The 21667-nt window shown below is 38.4% G+C and overlaps 1 protein-coding gene across 1 annotated transcript in view; it reads left to right on the forward strand.

Annotated features, from left to right (window-relative positions):
- Nucleotides 1-283: 283 nt before the first annotated feature.
- The window catches only part of LOC103776668 (putative N-acetylated-alpha-linked acidic dipeptidase), a gene marked incomplete at its 5' end in the record, with an annotated part of 26932 nt that continues 5548 nt past the window's right edge, over nucleotides 284-21667 (forward strand). The window contains 13 exons of the mRNA XM_008944186.1: nucleotides 284-441; nucleotides 3655-3841; nucleotides 4614-4715; nucleotides 8020-8145; nucleotides 10118-10304; nucleotides 11729-11822; nucleotides 14032-14130; nucleotides 15181-15266; nucleotides 16244-16363; nucleotides 17624-17706; nucleotides 17971-18034; nucleotides 18560-18627; nucleotides 21053-21144. Coding sequence (XP_008942434.1) covers nucleotides 284-441; nucleotides 3655-3841; nucleotides 4614-4715; nucleotides 8020-8145; nucleotides 10118-10304; nucleotides 11729-11822; nucleotides 14032-14130; nucleotides 15181-15266; nucleotides 16244-16363; nucleotides 17624-17706; nucleotides 17971-18034; nucleotides 18560-18627; nucleotides 21053-21144 — 1466 coding nt within the window. The remainder of the gene's footprint in view (nucleotides 442-3654; nucleotides 3842-4613; nucleotides 4716-8019; nucleotides 8146-10117; nucleotides 10305-11728; nucleotides 11823-14031; nucleotides 14131-15180; nucleotides 15267-16243; nucleotides 16364-17623; nucleotides 17707-17970; nucleotides 18035-18559; nucleotides 18628-21052; nucleotides 21145-21667) is intronic.

Consider the following 21667-nt stretch of genomic DNA (forward strand, 5'->3'; position numbering starts at 1 on the left):
CATGACTGACGTGATTGACAGGATGGTGTTCTGGTGCTAAAGGAAGATAGATAAGTTTCCTTAACATCTCTAGTAGAATTACTCTGATGAATAAATATAGTATTTCATTCCCCTCACTATCTACCTAGGCAAATAAGTTTTCTTACTATGTGGGAGTCTGCCACTGCCATCACTGTGCAGTCTGCATTAAGTTGTGGCTGCTTGTCCATGCTGAGATAAAAACAGATGTAAAATACACAATGCAAATTTTGTGGCAATATCAAAGAGGAATTGTGTGTGTCAGGGGAGTATTGCTTTGGTGATTTTACTGTTGAATTTTGTTTGTTGCACAGGGTGGTTTGCAAAACCAACAGAAAAGACGACATCTGTGAGTCCTCATGAAGACATGAAGGCAGCATTTATGGCTGAAATGAAAGCTGAAAACATCAAGCAGTTTCTTCAGTAAGCAATGTGTAGACTTAAAAAAAAAAAAATCAAGCAGGAACAGCCCAAGGATGCCAACAGAGGATGGTGTGCAGGTTCTCAAACAGATTTTTTTTTTTATCAAACGTGTGCCAATGAGCTGTGATTGACAAAACTGTCCATCTCAGGTCCTCTCATTCCTGTTCGTGTTGGTACTTAAAGTAATTAAAAATTGGTGAAGCTGTTGCTTAGCATTTAGTGAACGCTTCTAGTGGCATAGAAGTTCTTTCTCTTGCGTCCTTTTTCAGTCTGCGGTGTCTATCTTACATTGTTTTCTATGGAAAAATCATTTAGGCTGTATGAATGAACTTAAATGAGGAGAGGTGAAATGGAAAATAGTGGAGTACATCAAAGTGAAAGAGGAGAAAATTGTATCAGTGTCTGAGCCTTTAGTTCTTCCTGCAGTTTAGGCCTTAATACCTTATTGCCGCTCTCCCTTCACACTTTGTCATGCTGTGACCAAATGTATGTGTTAATCTGTCACCGTTCCAACCTTGTACTCTATTTTCATGAAGAAAGATGTTTCCAAGCTGTCCCCCTCTGCGCAGTGAGTATCTACAGTATATCTACAACAGACATAGTAGATACCAACCAGTTGTCTGATGGTACATTAGACTATCCAGAAGAAATCTAACAGTCTTAAAGCTTTAGAGTGTTTTTATTTTTTCCTAAGAATTTTTTTCATTTAATCCACCCTTTAAATGAGGTGATTTAAAATACCTTGTGTTTCTTGTATGTGTTAAATTGTAGAAGCAAAGCTGCTAATATTTGTTCTTGAAAATTCAAACAACGGACAATGACAATATATCTTAAAATTCTATGCCAGATTAATTACTATAATTTTCTTAATTTCTGTAATTTATAAGCTTTAACTACAAGAAATCTGTTGTAGTTTTATTTGTTTATTTTAGGGATCTTGTAGACAGATTATTTTTCTCGTAGGAGAGTTTAGTATTTCTTAAAAGCATGTATTATTCCAGGCAGTAATAGACCAGAAGTCATAGTTTATTGGTAGAAATTTACTTCCTGTGCAAAGAAAGTGTTGGGTGTCTGTTGTATTAGGAGTAATCAACAAATTTGGGTTTGCCTTAAATTCCCAGCCTGGTTACATAGCATGATGTTGTATCTTGCTACAAAACTAAGTTATTTTAAAAAATATTTACGGTCTATAAGCTTATGGTGATGCTGTTAATTTGAAATACACTTGCCACAAATTATTGCAAATAAATTAGCTGCAAAGTACGTTATCTTTATTACATAACGGTCATGTCCTGGACTATATAAACAATGGAAACTGAAGACTTAGGATTTTTTAGTCTTAACCTGTGTTTTGGCTCCCACAAAGTCAACTGTTTTCAAACAGCCCTGTGAAAGGACTGCTTTCTGCCCTCTAAATTCCCTGTCTGGATGCCAACAGGAAACATTGTACTTCATTTACTGTCTTGCAGCCAGTTCTGTTGTGAAACACAGCAGATATTTCGTCACTGCTCAGAATTACAAGTACAGGCAGTCAACAGATTAGAAGAGGAAATGAAAAAAATCACAATATTCAGTTAAACGGGAATATGATGCAGGAGAATGTTATAGAAGTAAAATTTTAATGAAAACACGAGACTTAAACATTCCTAACTCTTAGAAAAAAAGAGCAGTTGGCTCTAATAATAGCCTATAACTGTGCTCTTGGTTCAGCATGTCAGAAAATGATGTTGTCACTCTAACAGGGACTTTTAGTACTGTGTTGGCAATAGGTGTTGATGTTATCAGAAGAACATGGTTTTATCTAGCAGCATTCATCTGCTAAGCGCTTTGGGTTTGCCTGATTTAAAGACAAGGAGGCTGAGGGCTGACCTCATTGCTCTCTGCAGCTTCCTGAGGAAAGGAGGAGATGCTGATCTCATCTCCATGGCATTCAGTGATAGGACACCTTGGAATGCTTCAAAGCTGCACCAAGGGAAGTTCAGTCTGGATGTTAGGAAGCATTAATGAGAGAGTGGTAAAACACTGGAACTGGTTTCCTAGAAGAGGTGGTCAATGCTCCAAGCTTGTCAGTGTTTAAGAAGAATTTGGACAATACTCTAGAGAACATGCTTTAACTTTTGGTTAGCCCAGAACTGATCAGGCAGTTGGACTAGATGGTCATTGTAGGTCCATCCCAACTCTCCTCTCCTCTCCTCTCCTCTCCTCCCCTCTCCTCTCCTCTTCTCCTCTCCTCTCCTCTCCTCTCCTCTTCTCCCCTCCCCTCCCCTCCCCTCTCCTCTCCTCAGTTCATTCAAAGTGCTTTGTTTAATGGCTTTGTTCTCACTTGAACTCAAGAATTATTTTTTTTTCCCAATCTTACACCCCTTCCTTTATTGAAGATCCAATTTCCATTATTAACACCAGCTGTTGTGACACCTGCTTCTTTGTCTGTGGCATGTTGATGACATGGTTATATGACAGGATGAGGACATCATGATGACAACTTCATTCAGCTGGGAGTTTCTCCAGCTCACTTCACCACCAGGTTTTCTCGGTGATCTGGACAATTATTTTTTCAGACAATGAGTTGCTCACTATTTATGGTATTTTTCACTGTTTGACTTTTAAGTCACTGAATGACTTTTAAGTCACAAGCTGTTGAGTTTTTCTGTTCCTTTTTTCTCAGCCACTGTGAACTCACTATCTCTTATTTGCCAACAGGACACACTCAGAGTGAACTTCTAGATAAATCAGTATTTGGGCCAAAATTAATTAAAATAGTGGGATCCAAGGAGAATATCCAGCTAATTAAAAGTAGGCATCAGAGTAATTATGCACATTTCTAAATTGGATACACGAAGATAATTATACTCAATTCTTTTATCACTTCACAAGGAAGGTCGGACTTATTCATAGGAGCAGTTGGCACAAGGTCACCCAGAAGATGAGGAGTAAACCAAGGACAAGACCCCAGAGGTGAAGCCATCGTGCCATTCTTGCTAGGCCACACTGCAAGGAAGATACAAACACCTGTGATAGCTCAGGACAGACTTGAAACCCTGTACCTCAGTTCCATGTGAGACAGGCAAAAGCATAGGCGCAGAGGAGTCTGGGCCCTTATTTAGCGTGGGTACATCTGGTCATCTCTAGGGGGTTTATCTGCAGCTAGGCTAAGAGGAGTTCTGATTCTGAGCTGCAATGCCTGATCCTGACTCGTCGCTTCTTTTTCTCTAGCAATTTCACACAGCTTCCTCACCTAGCAGGAACAAAGGAGAATCTGCATCTGGCAGAGCAAGTCCAAGCTGAGTGGAAGGAGTTTGGTTTGGATTCTGTTCAGTTGATTCATTATGATGTCTTGCTCTCTTACCCTGATGACACTAAACCCAACTACATCTCAATAATTGATGAGCATGGAAATGAGGTACAGAAAACACCAGTTTTTGCAATCAAGGAACAAAATCACCTTCATATACTTGGGAAGCCTGGGAGGGAAAGCTGCCCTCTGCTCTGTTAGTGGTGTTGGGCCTGATCCAAAGTGCACAGAAATGAGGGATTCTAATTTGTTTTTATATTTTGTATCTTTTTTTTTTGTAACGTATGTGTTAGGAATACCAAAAATTACTCAGACGCATTTAGTGTTCTGACATATATAGATGAAAGGTGAATTATGTAAAAGAATTACTTTAGGTAATGAAATTGTTTAAAATTATCATGGTCAGCATTGTAATCTGAATTGACTCATTATACAATATTTGTGATTGTGCTAAATTCAGTTTCTTGAAGATTAGAGTTGTGGCGTTGAGATAGTGTATCACAGATAATATCAGTGCGTTACAGAGCAGCTATAGTGCTCGTAGAAGCTCCAGGGGTGAGCAGAATGCAAGTATTTCTACCACTGTCATCTAACCTGTCCTTACCTGCCATACTGAGACCATCTTAAGGGACCTTGTGTTATTTTAAGCAGGATTTTGTGTGAAAAATGGAGATGGGATTTGTAAGATCACAAACTGAACCTTCATACTGAAAAGGATGCTCAGTGCTTGCTAAAGTTTGGCCACTCCTCATTTAGGGTTCTGAAACCAGAGTCGTTAAAACTGCAAATGCATGTGAAGTCTGCCTGAATAGAGAGTATTTCTTTTCCATACTACCTGCTTTCCTTTTTTTTTTTTAATTTTGTTTTTTTTTGCCACTAGATTTTCAACACATCATTATCTGAGCCTCCTCCCCCAGGATATGAGGCTGTTAGAGATGTGGTGCCACCCTACAGTGCATTTTCAGCCCAAGGAATGCCTGAGGTAACATAGTAAAATAGTAAAAGAAATAGAAATAGAAATGAAACAGAATAATAGAAATAGAAGAAGGAACAGAAGTAGACATAGAAATACAGACAGAAATAGAAATAATAGAAAAGATGGACTACCACAGCATAGCACAGAATAGGATAGAATGACAGAATAATGTGAAATTCTTGGGTCTTGGACTTCAGTTCAAAAACCTGATATATACCAGTAGGAAAGATGTCCTAGCTCTGGTGTTCTTCAGAGTTTTGCAATGGAGCAATGTTCAAATTGAACTGTCATACATATATGTTTCTTTTTTTCTCTCATTTGAGTCAGAACTGGATTTTATTTTTACCTTTTCCTTAAAAAAATATAGTAATAAATCTTTAATATTGTTAGCTGCTATAGGCTTCTCCAGATATTTCTGTGACTATGCACCATTGCTTACCATCTTGGGGAACAAATAAGACAGTTATATTTGCATAGCCAAATGAACAATCTAATACCCAAAATGCTGCTTGCCCAAGGCTCACACTGACGGGTATAACTGCACAGTGTACAGTATGCTTGAAAATACCTTTTGCTGGCAAAATGTTGATGTGATCTGAGCTTAACACTAATCCTTTCTGTCTCATTGTACAGATGGTAGCAGCTGATGGGCTTTCTTTTATAAACCGACCTATGTAACAGGGTGTTTCTATCCTAAGACCATGAGTGGTTTGAATTAGTATTTCATAAGATAGAATTTTTTTTGTTGTCCTCAGTATTTCCTATCTATACATAGTTATGTAGGTTGACAGGGCCCTCTGGAGGTCATCTGGTCCCATCTCCACTTCAAAGTCAGGTCTGGCTCTGAAACCTGCTAACAGTGATTTTACTCACACAACCCAGTATTAGAATCATGTTCTTTCTGAAGTTTGTTAGTAAGCTGTGCAAGTCCAGAAAACAAAAAGCATCCTGTGTTCATTTGCCTCAAATACTCAAAGGAAGCTGGAGAACCAGGCAGAGAATCTGTACCCTAGGATATGGGAACTTTGAGTGTTTCAAGAATTGCAGTGGGTATTTTGCAAGATAATGTAAGGTAAAATTCATGGGTTCTGACTTTGTATCGTAACATAATAGCCCCAAAGAAAGACAGAATAACCTCACTGCTTATTTGCTTTGTGGACAGCTACAGTAAGCAATGGTGTATGGGAAATAAAAACAAGCTGAAGAAGCTGCAGGTTCCTTCTTTAGAAAATGATTTTATTTTAATTAAATGCAAGAACGTTGTTTCTAAAAAAACCCCAACAACTAAAAGACAGATTGTCCTTTCAAAATAGGATGCTTATTTTCACCGTATTCCTCAATACTTTGGCAAAGACCCAGGTACCTAGCTAGTGCTGTTGACCATAGCATTATCCATTGAGTAGTTTTCTGCTCCTGTACTGAAAACAGCAAAGGAGGAAGCATTTGTATTGCTCAGCAGTGGGAACACTCAGTGGATTCAGGTCACTTCTGAATTCTCCCTGGCCTGTTTATGTATTTTATGTCAAAACCATTCTATTAAAAAACAGAACTAAGATGAGGAGTGGTATATTTAGAAATTGCCAAGTGCAGTCATCAGTCATAGGTTCTATTTCTACTCATTAGTTTTGCAAACTATTCCTGCATAAAGCTTCAAGTTCAGTGAAAGGAGAAGGCTGTAAAGTACCTGCCTCCTATGCTAACTGTAGTCTCATGAGTAGGCCACCTTCCTGGAAAGTGGGAGAAGTGGTCAAATTTCTTCATACTGAGAGTATTATTCTGCAACACTGGGAAAAATGCTGTGAATACAGATGATATACGTCATATCAGATGCAGTTATTTTAAAAATACCTGTGAAGTATGAACAGATTTTCGCAATAAAATGTTACTCTCACATTAGCTTGTTTTACACTTTATTGTAGAACAAGGGACCTGAATGAGAGAACCCTGCAGGATGCTATTAAATATTATAATTACATCTCTGCAAATCTGTATGCCAAATTATTGAAATTCTGAAGAAAAGATGTTAAAATGGTGGACTAAATTCCCCTTTTGCTTAATCTAAATAGACTGGAAGAACTGTCTTGACTTCAGTATGATTACACTTCATTTTACTGAGAGGGAAGTCTACTCCATATATTCAGAAAAGCCTCCCCAGGAATTAGCCTTGTGTTTAGAAACTGTTCTGTGAGCAAAGAGGACCAGAATCTTGCTAGGTGTGAAACTATTTGCTATATTTAAATACAGTCCTTTTTATTACATTAATTTATCCTAACTGACTTCATTTTGCTTAATTTAGGTAGAAATTGCCACATAAGCAGATGAAACTGGTACCATCAAAATGACTGTACCACAAACTTACCAGGTTATGCTATATGCTGTTATATGAGACCAGCTGAAAGTCTAGTCTGGGCTTTTTATCAGTATAAGAGATTTAAGTTTATGCTTCTTTGCAATTAAATTGATAATCTCTCTGGAGGTATTTGGTAATATGGAGAAATGCACTAAGGAAGTTTCCTGTCACCTAATTTTAGTTGTCTGAAATTGTAGGTGTCTTTCCTACACCAGTCTCAGGCTTTTTATAGGCATTTACTCTAAAACAGTCCTTGAGGTATAATCAATGAGAGGTGCATCCAGAGGGCAATTAATTCCTTCCTGAAATAGGTGTTTAAAACAGCTTTGGGGTGAATTCTTTTGGAAAGGTGAGTTCTCAGAGAACTCCCCATCTCTTTACTGGCTGTGGAGATAGATGGAGTACAGGACCTTCTTAGACAAGTCACCCAGCCCATAGGTAGCTGATGTTAAGAAAGATGAATTACACACCAAGTATTGAATAACTTGGTTGAAACATGATCATGAAGAATACTTTATTCATGTGCAAGGGGTATTTTTCTGACAGTAAGTCACTTGTGGCTTCTGCCATATTGAATAAGAATCAAGTCCTGAGAAGTTCCCAGGGTATTGGCATCATTCAGTCTACTCCGTATTTACTGTGGTGTCTGGGTCCAAAATACCTTCAGCTGTCCAAGACTGACTACAGCTTGAACAGATTACGAAGTGAAGTAATTGCTATACTCTGAGCACTTTTGGTTTCTCATTCTCCGTTGTGAACAAAATCTGGCTGCTTTGGATGGCTGGATTCTAAATTCATTAGAAGTCACTTGCCTACTTAACTGTCTCATGATCAGAGGGGTATTTATACCAGAACCAGTCCCAGAGCTCATTGTTCCCAGCTTATTCTCTTCCTAGATCACATCCTCCTTTTGACATGCTCATTGACATTCTTGTTTCAAATTCTATCTCTTTCTGTCAGGGTGAGTTAGTGTATGTGAACTATGGCCGCACCGAGGACTTCTTTAAGCTAGAACGTGAGCTGGGAATTAACTGCACAGGAAAGATTGTTATTGCCAGATATGGGAAGATCTTCAGAGGAAATAAGGTAATGCCTCTGTATAAAAATGTTACTTGTGCTGTCCTATTGATTTTAGGAGACTGAAACAATTACCTAAAATGTTCTGCAGATTTTAGCATAACTGAGTTTTCATAGACCTGTATTCAAAAATGATTCTTTAGTTGAAGATATCAAATATATATTTGAGATATATATATATATGTATATATATATAAAATACATCCATAGGATAAAAGAAAAGCTGGAAAATGCCACATATTTTTATATTCATATATAATTTATATGAATAATGTGAATTCATATATAATAAATATATAGATACTATAAATTGTTCAAAACTATTACTAACATTCTTGGGCAGTACACTAATGCTGAACTGGACTGTTCTTCCCTGTTGGTTCAGCTGTGCTTTAAATTGCCTATACTGTGTTTCTTCATAATGGTTTCTGTGCACCAGGAAGAGACTTTAACTATATGGAGGTTAGTTTAAATTCTATGTTTGTTTTTTCAATTTCCCTATCATATAAATACTTTTAAACTACAAATTTCTGCAGATTTCTACAGCCTAACAGGAAAGGGCATAATCATGTGCACACTTCAGGCATACACTCAAGTTATTTCCTCAACAGGGATGTAAAATGACTATTTTAAGTGTGTTTGGCTCTTGAGCATAAATTAGTTTGACTCTAATTTGAGCAGGACAATGATTGTATTTCTCAGTTCCCTAAGGGTATTGAGCACTGATTCTCCTCCGTGGAATGCCAATTCTTACTACGTGCTGTTGCCTAATCTTCTGTGAGCTTTTCTGTGGGTAGCTCACTGGTTACATACATGCCATTTCCACCAGTGAAAAGTGACATGTAGCTCATACTCTGTGGCAGATAGTATTTCCACTAAATGGCTTACCACCCTTAAATGTACTATCTGAATGGAAAAGACTTAACAATTGAAGAAGGTATTGCTGTCTGTGAATCTTTTCTTAAAATTAAGTATGAACACCTCAGCATTGCTAATAGCTATAAGGGCAGTTATCCTGTGGTTTGGGAATTACATGCCCTTGTTGACACAAAGGGATGATATGTTCACTGTGATGGTTGTTTCTAACGACTGTTTATGTACTGAAGAATTCAGCAGCCTTTATAAAATCTCCAGAACTGTCCTGTCATTTTCCAGCTTCCTGATGGTGTGCAAGAATAGGATAGAGCATGAAGTCAAGTACTGTTATTTCCTTAAAAAAGCTACGGTATTTCTGAATTAAAATACGCAAATTTGAAACTGTTAAGGGTTAGTTGTCACACAGTCACTATACATTTCTGTCATATCTAGTAGCAAAACAGATTGGGGTGTCAGGATGACATTTATTTTGTCTTTCTCACTCTATACCAACCAGTATTATACAATAATGAAGTTGTATGAGAACATTTTTTTTAATCAACACAGCATACAGGTCAGAACTTCTGCCATAAAAAGCCCAAGATACACAGTCTTTGAAGTTAGTCTTGTTCACAGCCAAAGACAATTTCAAGCTCTCCAATAATAAACTTCCTGTGTAGTCTGAACCCTGAGATACATTCAGGAGATTATCTAGGTGAACAAGGTAAATATGTGGCAAACTGAACAATAAGGTGGCATCAGTGGGATACAGTTTTTTCCAACCATGGTGTGTACATTTCAGTAGCCAGTTGATAGTGTTGATCTGGATGACAGAATACAAACTCAGGTTATGTAATAATCCTGTGAAGGATGTTTTCCGTGATACTGCAGTTATCTCCTAAGTAAAATTCAAAGCAACAGCAAACCTGTTCTGTATGGAACCTGATATCTGCATATGTATTTTCAGAAAAAAGTTTGTTATGAGACAGCTGTGGGCCCTTTACTTAGCCAAGCACTGTAAAAGGCCCTGAGGAGTAATCACTAATTTATAATACTTTCTTTTGCCTTTTGAACTCTGGTGTCAAGCTATAAAGGACTGGATAGGAACTGTAAATGTGCTTTGCAGGTGAAGAATGCTGAACTGGCAGGTGCCAAGGGAATTATTCTGTACTCTGACCCTGCTGACTACTGCGCCCCAGGAACAGAGCCCTATCCAAGTGGCTGGAACCTTCCAGGTGGAGGAGCCCAGCGTGGAAATGTATTAAACCTGAATGGGGCAGGAGATCCTCTGACACCAGGTTATCCTGCAAAAGGTGAGTGACGCTAGAGAAATCAAGCTCCGAGGAAAGAGCGGGGAAGGTAATGGGCATGTTAATTCCCTTGGAAGAAATCACATTTTTTTTCTTGGTCTTTCTGTTGCTCAAAAGAAGCAGCTTTGGACTTCCTGTCAGTAGGCCACTTCTGTAAATGGTGCACGAGAGAAAGTGAAGGGAGGACAAGGGAACCACGTAGTGCAGTGCTGGGCTGCTTGACTTCACAGACATACCCAAGTTAGCCCAGAGATCATGATACAAGCATATCAACACCTGAAGCCCTAGTCTTTTCTTTCTGTTTCTCATCAGTAAGTCAGCAAGGACGCAGCCTGCACAGCTCACAGGTTTCTTTACTTTTGCTCTTCTCCTTTCTGCAAGGTTTGGGCTCCCTTCCCTTCATGAGAGCCCTTACTGGCAATGCTGAGATTTTCCATGCCAGTACTCATGTCACTTGGCTGCAGCTGAGGCTCTAAGAAGATGATCATACCCTACTGGTTCATCATCTTAACTTCATGCTTCCTGAGCTGCTTATTTGAGCTCTGCTGAAGCTGTTCCGTTTAGCACCTAACCCAGATCATTTTGACTAAAATGCATTAACACCCATTCATGCAGGCACTTGAGGCAGCATATCTGAGGGAGGCAGTCATCTCAGGAAGAGCAGTCCCTAAGTCTTCTCTGGCCAATGTTCACAGCAGCATCATGGCAGGAGCAGACCATGAGGAAGATTTCTGGTTTCTCCTGCTAGAGTCAGTGATCTTATAGATGAATCCCTGTCTGCTTCCCTCACCAAGAGCTTCTGTGAATGTTGCATTAAGGAGAAAACTATTCTTTTCCATACCTGCTGGCTTGCAAACATCAGTTTTTTGTCCATATTGTGAAAACTAAATTTCTCATATGTAAAGAAAAACATGATTTATATTTGAGCTTTGTCAGAACAAAACCTAGACTGCTTTTTCGTTCAAAAAAACAGAAAACCAAAATATTCAGTAGCCCAGTGCATACAATTTTGTCTCTCTCTCTTACCAACTGGCAAAATCTTTTTAGTTCCCAGCTGAATGTTCCAGGCATCAGACTATGCACTTTTTTGCTCTTTTTCTTTCTCTGTGGCTTAGTCTGAAGTTCTTTCCCATGGAGAAAAATATTTCTATCTAAAAGTATATCAACACAGAAAAGCAAGCAATTTTAAAACATCCAGCCAGCTCTAAATGCATGACTGCAGACACTATGGAGAACTTTTGTTAATGTCTCTCTGAAAATACATTGATAAAACAAACATAAAGAATGAAATCACTGAAGAAATGTCAGCTCAACTTTGAGGAAAGTGAAACTCTTATCTCTGACTCCAGTGTTAGGACTGTGCTGTGGACTGTACAGATTCCTTCTGAGAGTGGTAATTATGAAAATATCCATCTATTTGCTTTCAGAATACACCTACAGATTAGACAAAGCCAACGGTGTAGGTCTCCCAAAAATTCCAGTTCATCCCATTGGCTATCACGATGCTGAGTCGTTACTGCGGTAAGTGGTATGTGGGACATGAGGAATTTTAAGCAGATTGGTTTTTTTTTAAAGTTATGAGAGTATTTGAAGAGAAAAGGAAAAGACTTTTGCACTGTGCTTCTACTGTAGCTGTTGAAATAGTCTGTGTCTGTTTGTCTTTAGGTTCTCTGCATGTGCAGAGTGATCTGGAAAGTATCATTTATGATATATCGTGATCAGTCAAGTATACGCAAGTTATAAAGTGCCTCTCAGTGTGAATAAAGGCAAAAAGTTTTGAGGATGGCATAATACCTGTTTTGTGCAAAAGACTACAAATGAAGCCAGGGAAATACCTGCCATGTATTTTTGATGGGACAGTATATGCACTGTCCTCTGTTAAATGAAGGTGGACTTTCTCTCATCAGGTGTAGTATGTTGCATAGATATGAAGTGATGCTCGTGACCTCATATAAGGACACTGAGAAAACTGGAGCATTATAGGAGACTTAATGTACATCTACGTGTCATTAAGTGTGCTTACTAAATGAGCCATGGAGAGAAGTTACCAGCTTGCCAGCGGACAGTATTAAAATTCACAGTTACCTTAACAAACCAAACAAGTTCTCTGAAAAAAACTAAGATGTGATTGAATTGGCAAGTGTATCTTTCCCCTAAAAATGTAGCAGTAATCATCTCTATCAACTGTAGAGATACAGAGCGGGATGTGCCAAAGCTGGCAACACTACCAAGAAGTGTTTAGGGCAATAAATGAACATAATCTTGGGTGAGTATTTGTACAGGAATTTTACATGTGAATCACATGAGCAATCAGTCTGCTCGGTCTGATGCCTCTGAGTACTGAGTCAAAACCCCAAAATTCTTCTTTGGTCCTCTGTGCAGGTTTCCTCAGAAACTATTTCCTCTGGGAAATGTTGGGAGCAAGGTTGGACTTGATGATCCTAGAGGTCCTTTCCACCATAGTGATTCTATGATTCTGTTGAAGTATTCATTTTTGTATGAGGCAGGATTTTGCTGTCTTTGGTGTTTTTGCATACCTGATGTTCATGAACACTGTCCTAGTGTTCTTTCTGTTTCCTCCCAAACTTTTATGGACTAATATATCTTCCACTGTATTTTCTTTAAAACTTTATGGTTATCACTGTTAGCAGGATAATTGATCCTAATGATAAAGGTATGAGTTTGAAGGGCTTTTTTTCCACTGCCAACTAGTGGTGATTGAGCAGATTAAGGTGTTTCAATATGATATAGCTGGAATTTCTCTTCAGCAAGTTGGAGATAACCTGGTTTTAATAATTATGAATGAAATCTAGGTCCTTTAAAAAATACTGGATCCTTGTTTTAATTTTTGTCTTGAGAAGCTGTAGCTTCTGGTTAAATAACTATGAACTGTTATCATACTTTTATATAAAAAATACACCAAGGACTTGAATACATGCTGAAGTGTTCTGTGGAATAAAGGTTGACTGAATTATGCATTTACAGTAAAGAGCATGCTTTCATTTACATTAAATTTATTTTACCTAATAAGAACCAGAACATCCAGCATACTTTTCAGTATTTTTTTTTTTTTTTTGTTTCTCACAAGTTCATGTCAAAGCTATAAATCCTTTAGAATAGGTGAATAAATATGAGTGATTATGATCCATAGAATTACTGTATTTCCAGTTGTGCTAACTGAGAAAAAACGTCTCACCTTTGACAATGGAACAAGAAAAGGTGACTTGAATTGATCTTATTTCTCCAGTTTTAAACATCTTTGGAACACATCAACTCTGTCTATGCTACCAGATTTAACAGTGTCCAGGGACAACCACTGGAAGACAACTACCTATGCTGTTAAACTGTTAGAATGGTCCACGTTATTCTCTGCTAATTCAAATGCAAATGCGGTTCAAAGCAGTAGAAAGTTCCAGGGACCATTTACAAGCAGGGGTTTGTGTTCAGAAGCTTTAGAGGCAAGCACTGTTTCCAGGGTAGCTGTAGGCCCTCCCAGTGTCCAGAACTATTCCTCTTGTTAATTTACTAGTGTTAGTATAGCTAAAAATACAGAATTTTCTCCTCTGGAAGACTGCGTGATAAAATTGTCTAGGAGAAAAACCATAACTGTGGTCTGTGTGTCTGACCTCCTAAAGTGTGGTTCCTGGTTCCTCATTTGTTTTTGTTGCTGTTGTAAGATGTCTGTAACTAATAATGATTTTTATTTTTTTTTTTTTTTTTTTCACAACAGTAATATGGGAGGAAGTGCACCACCACATAATAGCTGGAAAGGAAGTTTGAATGTATCTTACAATGTTGGTCCTGGTTTCACAACTAATTATTCTACAAGGTCAGTTTTGTTTCATAAGGAAAGTGTGCAGAGAAAGATGAGTAGAGCAATAAAATTTAACCAAAAGTAGAACAGTCGGGGTTATTCCTGTGATTATGACCATATCCTGGGCGGAAATGCAGTCAGTGCAAAGCTCCAGTAGATTTACATCTTGGTTGGATGGATGTAACTGAATTGCTTTAGTTTCCAGCTAGTCTTGAACGAGGTTCATTTGAAAACCATCTAGCCTTTCACAAACTAATTGATGATGCTGGTTACTTGTTTTAAGAACTGAATTTGTTTGCTGTCTTTTTTAAATTCATGTAAGTTCAGCTTCTGGTCTTACCTATTGCCTTATGTATTAACCTACAAGTCAAGTTTTCCAGAAAAAAAGCTGAAACTACAATGTCATTCTTATTGCTTCAGGTGATTTTTAAACTGATTTAGTAATTACAGTTTAGGCCTAAATTCCAGGTGTGTCAATATTAGCTGAGCTATTGTACTGACTTCATATGAGCCATTTGACCTTTTCTATATGTCTTACACATACTACATAAAAAATTCTCTCTGAAAATATACAAACAACCCTTGAGGATCAGTTCTTGCACCCCCAGATAAACAAAGTCTCTTGATGCAACCCAAGTTGCCTGATTTTCTGCTGCCTGAGGTGCCACATCAGTATTGACTGTGCTGGAGTTAGTTCTGATTTCCACCAGCCTCTAGATGACTAGAACTATTTACCTTTCTAACATCAATAGTTTCAATTTTTCTTTTAGTCTTCCAAATTTAAAAACTAGCTGCTAGCAAAAAAAATCTTTGAATTTGGAGTCTTACTGACATCAATAACAGTACATAGCTTTCAAGGGCAAAATGCTGTTCTCAATTGCACAAGTATAAATGCAGAAAAGTACTACACTAAAGTCTTTTCAGATTTACTTTGGTTTAATGGAGAGTAAATTTGGCCAAAATACTTCCTTTACAATTTATATTGTACACTTTTAAAAGGTGTCAAGATGTTTTATTATCTAATCTGATGGGTTTTCTCTTTGGATTTTCTTCCCAATACACTAGAAAAGTGAAAATGCACATTCATAGCAACAATGAAGTAAGAAGGATTTACAATGTGATTGGTACCATCAGAGGTGCAGTGGAACCAGGTAAAGGAATTTGTCTTCAGTGTAATGTGAGTGTGCCGTGACCTCTGCTTGCACTTCATAGTTACAAGGAGGAGATGAGGAATATAGTTTTCTTTGAACTGTTACACTACATGATCATTGGTGTTGAAATATTTATTGCACCAGCTTTCATATGGTTCAGGGTATGTCAGCACTTTCACTGTAAATGCTGATTTTCGAGGGAAACTCATAACCAAGACAGAAATATTTGTCTTCAGGCAAATAACTTTGTGATTGAAAGAATATTCATAAGTTGATATTTTTCCCTACTAACACAGGAATGGGTTTTACATTCCATCTGAAGACATCCTATCCACCACTACTGACTTTTTGTCTGTCTTACTGTCTCTTGTAACCAGTGTCATTTTACATTCTAAAAAATCAGATCTATAGACATCCCCAGGATGATATTGACATCATTTAATTCATAACTGCATCACCTCCCTGTTGCCTGAAACTCAACTGTTCATTGTATTATAGTAGCATTGTGATCTTTTCAATCACACCTCTGTCATGACTTGGTGACCCCTTTTATGATTGACTTCTATAGACATTCAGAAAAATGCTGCATTCACCTTTAATGTTGTGAGTCAGCGTGCTGTACAAATGTAATCAATGGGTCAGCTTTGCCACGAAACACACTATTGTAAAATATGGAAAGATGCTTCTGTCTTTAGAGGAAGGTTGCAATATTTCTAATAATAGAAGTAACATTATGGAATTAAAGAGGATTTAAGTCTTACGGGATCTAGTTATTGTGTTTGACAAATTCTTTAGCAGTGGCTAAAAATGCAGAAAAAATGTCTTTGGACATGTGAAATGTCTTCTGTCTTTGCATCATTTATATTATAAACTATTGAGCTTTGCTGCTTGGAAAATTAGAATTGACTTCCAATTAACATCTCTACGTCAGGAAAAAAAGTTTTTCTAAGTAAACCTCCAAGGTTTAATTTCTCCAGACAGGTATGTCATTCTGGGAGGCCACCGCGACGCATGGGTGTTTGGTGGCATTGATCCTCAGAGTGGTGCAGCCGTGGTTCACGAGATTGTGAGGAGCTTTGGAGAACTGAAAAGGAAAGGTAATGCAATGAAAGAATAAAGCACACCAGAATCACTCTCTCAGCAGTGCCCATTGATTTCTCTGGGATTGAAGCCTACACTTAAAACCAAACACATAGATCTCACTGATCTCTCGAGTAAGCACACTGCCCTGCAGGTGTTCACTAGTTCCAGTTACAGCCTTTCTCTGTGTGAGGTACTTCTAGAACTGATACAGTGGTGAACTGATCGAGGCTTCATCAGGGCGACATCAAGAGCCTTCTCAACATTTGACTGTAGTTTGGAGACAGTTCCAAGAATAAATAAAGCATGCCTGTGTAATGCAGAGAATGAGCTGTGCAAACATTGTAGGAGGTAATGGTTAAAAATACCTCATGCCTAGTTACATTAGAATAGGAACAAATGTCAACTGCACCAAGGTTCTGCTGCTGTCAGAGCAAATACTATCTCCCTATCTCACATCACATGGAAGGAAGCTCTGATGTAATTCAAGTGTTGTGCTAGAGGAGCTTTTGTTGCCTATGCATTACACTTAAAACCTAGTGACATTTAGTTTTCTTTCCATTCCCTCTCAGTTATTGGCTATTAGGGAAAACTGTCTTTGGAATGCTAGCTGGAAGAAATAAAAGTAGTAAAAAAGAAAAGGAGAAAAAGATGAAAAGGTTCCAGTAGCCTCAAAAAAACCCCTTTGGGCAGGGATACAGAGGCAAGGCAATAGAGCCTGGTCCTTTTGGCCTGGATTTAAACTGAATGCAGAACTTGAAGTGAAAGATCTTTTTTTTGAAGTTTATCAATCTGTCAAAGTAAGAGGGAATTCCTTAGGTTTTGAAATCTGGCATTCAGGAAACAGGTCAAAGAAATTCAGTAGTAGATATGAAGACATACCAAACACTTTTCTGTCAAAGTAGACACTGGTATACAACACATACTAAATTGAACAGAGCAGAAGGAGTAGAAAAGCTTTCTTTCAAAAATTTGTACACAGGCACATTATTCTTCCGTGTTCAGAGTTTTATACTTCAGAAAATTTTCTTGCAATTAAAGCTGATAGAAGAAAAAGAGTACATTATTTGGCACAATCTTGAAGTGGAAGTGAGATTGCTACAAAATTGGCAAACCTTTATTAGATTAGGATAGTGAAGAAGCTGGTGTTAAAGGTCCCTAAAGACACCTCTTTCCTCACATATCAGTATAAAAAGTGACATTTGTTTTCACATTATTTATCATATAACAAGCAGTCTTTATTTCTGTAATAAAATTTTCATGCTCTTTTGTTGCAGGATGGAGGCCAAGGAGAACAGTGATATTTGCAAGCTGGGATGCAGAGGAATTTGGCTTGTTAGGATCAACAGAGTGGGCTGAGGTAAACCAATAGTTTTCTAAGAGAAATTTGCACAGTGGCAGATCTTTGTGAAATCTTTACTAGAAAGCGACAGTTCTTGCCTCCCTCTGTCCCTTCCTCCCGCCCTCCCTCTCACTCTCGTTTCCTCTTGAACTACCAAGAATATAGGGCTCCTTGAAGTATATGATATCTTTCCCTGAAACAGCTGTTACTTCTGTGGATAAGAAAAGAGTTCTGAGAAAAAAAATGTTCACCAGCATTTTCTTCATCTTTTCTTTCTCATAGGAAAATGCCAAAATATTGCAAGCACGGGCAGTGGCTTATATCAATGCAGATTCCTCCATCGAAGGTACATTGTTTTGATTTGTACTTTACAGGAATAGTGATGATATGTACAGATGGCTGGGAGGCATTTTGGCTTGGAGGTCCATGAAAGCTTCAATCCTTTCAATGCAATTTGGTTGCATTAGTCCAGGAGTAGATATGGGGGGAAATCATGACTGACAATCATATAGTGTCCTTCAGATATTCCTGTTGCTTCAGAGAAGTCCCTTATAGTAGCTACATAATTTGGGAAGTCATGATGAGAGACAAGAAGTGTTGTTACCCATGTGAGCAGTTCTATGTCAACTCTCTAGAGTCAGCTTCTTCTCTTGTAATCTGTGATAAACAGGGACATAAGAAAAGCTTTTCAGGGTTGCTTCAGATCTGGGCTGTAATTCATCCTAACCAATATAGATATACTGGCAAGATCACAGGACATCTCTTCTATAGGAAGAATCAACTTGTTCCCTGTAGAGAGTGTAGCTCTCTGGTCCCTTTTCAGATGAGTAGAACTTGCTCCTTTGAATAAATAGTTTTTCTTGTTTTTCAGGAAACTACACGCTACGAGTGGATTGCACACCACTGTTGTACAGACTGGTGTACAGTCTGACTAAAGAGGTAATATTGCTTGAAGTGGTTGGCCAGCATGTTCTTTGCTCACTTACTGGGCAGGGCTCTGTGTATAAAATACGGTGTCAGATGTTTCTTTCTGTTCTGACTGCACTAACCTTTAAGTCAACAGCCAAGTAACTGGAGCTTTTGCCCAGAAATGGCAAAAGGATTTCAAGTTAGCAGGATTAGGGGATTTCTCTGTTCCTCCTGTGAAAGTACTCCTTCTAAGAACAGATGAATTAAAAAATGACGTGAGCCAGAGGACAGAAACAAGTACAAACCTGGCTGCCCAGTCCAGCTAATAAAGTGCCAGTGGTAGTGGGAGACTGACTCCCTGTAAGTAGGGGAGGAAATTAGGCTTGCTACAGCATTGTCTGTAGCATGATGTGACACAGCATGATGTGGTTTAGTCAATGTACTCAGCTTCAGTGTACCCTGTTAGATGTGTTCATGCTTTAATACAGATGAACAATAAAAAAACAGAAATAAAAGCCCTTAGTGCTAGCCTCTAAGAGGCAATCAAAGCAAGGCATGTCTTATATCTAAGCTGGTGAGGCTATTTCCTGAGAAAGGTCCCCTCCATAGTCCTCTATGTGTGTGTTTTAGATAAATATATATAATGTACATTCAACTACTGTATATATTCTCTGACTGTACTATACCTGTCTTAATCTGCTGTATATATTGTCATCTGTCTTTTTCAGAGTTGATAATTTGTTATCTCTTGGAAGGTGGCATTGGAGTGATACAAAAGTAAAGGAAATGTATTAATAGAGTATAGTCGTTTTCTGGCAATTGAAATACAACAAATAAAATTTAACTCTGTTAAAATTAGGTGCCTAGATGAAGATATTTCTGTCCTGAACTGCAGAAGAACTGATCACCTGGAGTTCCCATGGTAACCTGTGCTAAGTGCAGGTGTTCAGAACAGTCAGAAAATCATGTCAGCAGAGTCTCTGTTTGGACACCCAGAGCCATCATTAAAATGTTGACCTAAATACCAGTAAACATGGTTGTGTAATCCTTCCCTTATCTGGGAAGCAGCAACAAAGGCTGATGAATGCATGTAACCACAGCTTGTTGATGGATGATGTCTGAACAGAATGCTGACCCAAAGTTCACCTGTGGCAAAAAGGGTTAACTCTTTATGCTGTTCTATGAACGGCCTAGAACAGCATAATTAGCTTCATGAGCAAACCCCAAATATATTAGGGGTTTTTTTGACTCCCATTGTGCAGTAATCTTAGATGGTGTGTGTATATATATATATATAAAAAAAAAAAGAATAGATATCGATAGTGTTTAATAGATTAAAGATAATAAAACCTCAGCAGCCCACCAATGAAAAGTAAAGATGAAAAAAGTGAAAAAATGAAAAGTGACATTGGGTTTATTCCAGTCTTCAGGCACCTCTCCTATTTGCCACAATTTAGCAAAAATGATGGAGAGTGGTAGAGTACCGTCAGCCAGTTCTCTCAATACTCTTGGGTGCATCTCATCAGGGCCCATGGACTTAGGTTTGTTCAGGTTCCTTAACTGATCACTACCCAGTCTCCATTGACTAGCAGAGAGTCTTCCCTCCTCCAGGCTTTCTCTCCTACATCTAGGGTCTGGAGTTCTCAAGGGCTGGTCTCAGGGTTAAAGACCGAAGCAAAGGTGGCATTCAGCAGCTCTGCCTTCTCTGCATCCTCAGTTACCAGGGCTGTGCCCCACTCAGCAGTGGGCCCACACTTTCCCTATTTTACTACTGATATGTCTGAAGAAGCCCTTTTTGTTCTCTTTAACTTCCTTTGCTAGCTTTAGTGCTATGAGGGCTTTGGCCTTTCTTATTGCCTTCCTACATGTCCTGACAGTTTCCCTATATTTCTCTCAAGTGACAAGTCCCTTCTTACATGAGCTATACACTTCTTTCATCCATGAAATTTCCTTCAGAAGCTCCCTGCTCATCCATGCAGATCTCTTAGCTCGTCTACCCAATTTTTTACTCAAAGGAACGCACCTATCTTGGGCTTGGAGGAGGTGGTGTTTAAAAAGTGACCAGCTTTCTTGGGCCCCTTTACCCTCCAGCGTCTTAGCCCATGGGATTCCCTCAAGTAGATCTTTGAAGAATGCAAAGTTAGCCCTGCAGAAGTCCAGAGTTGTGATCCTACTTATTGCCCTCCTTCTACCTTGTGAAATACTATGCCCCACCACATTGCGGTCACTGTTGCCAAGGCTGTTCCAAACCTTCATGTCCCCAACCAGCCCTCCTTTATTCATTAATACAAATGTTTTGCATTTGACATAAAATGGAAATGCAGAAAGGTTGAGTGACTTAAGACTGTGACTTATTCATTTCCCTAAGCCATAGTCTTTACATGATGACAGATTTATTTCTTGGTAACATTTAAAATTGTACCTTTTATCTTTTCATATAATATACTTTTTCTAGATACCAAGTCCTGATGAGGGGTTTGAAGGAAAATCTCTTTATGAGAGCTGGTATAAAAAAAATCCATCAAAAGAATATAAAGAGGTCCCCAGGTCAGTGACAAAAGAAAACAAACAATATTCCAAAAGGTATTATAACTTGTGGAGTGTGGGTTTTAAAGAAGTACCTGTTTAAAAGACTCAGTGCCTAAAGGAGATGGTGTGATTCTCAGCTGGTATAAATTTCAGAGTTATATTGGTTGCAGCTGATTTAATATTGTGCAATGATTTTTTGAACTTGCCTTTGTAATATGAACAGGAGGCTTTAAATATGAAAAAATGAGTATTTGTGTAGTTTATTGAGTTTTAGACAAATAAGGGTACTGTACACAAGCCAGTGGCAAGCACACAAGATGCAAACACAGCAGCTTTACCTTCCATTTGCTTCTAGTCTTCTGAAAGGCCTCTAAGTGTGGGTGGCTGGAGAGCACACCAGGTGGAATTTTAGAACACTGTCCTTCAAATTTACCAGGATTTCTGTAGAGAATCTCTGACTGATTCTATTCCATGGAGCCATTCTGGTACTGGTTTGATTTCTCTGAGTTGAGAGCTTGGGATAGTGGAATTTCAGCAGGCA

Source organism: Merops nubicus, unplaced genomic scaffold, assembly GCF_000691845.1.
Source record: "Merops nubicus isolate BGI_N331 unplaced genomic scaffold, ASM69184v1 scaffold1227, whole genome shotgun sequence".
NCBI classification, from domain to species: Eukaryota; Metazoa; Chordata; class Aves; order Coraciiformes; family Meropidae; genus Merops; species Merops nubicus.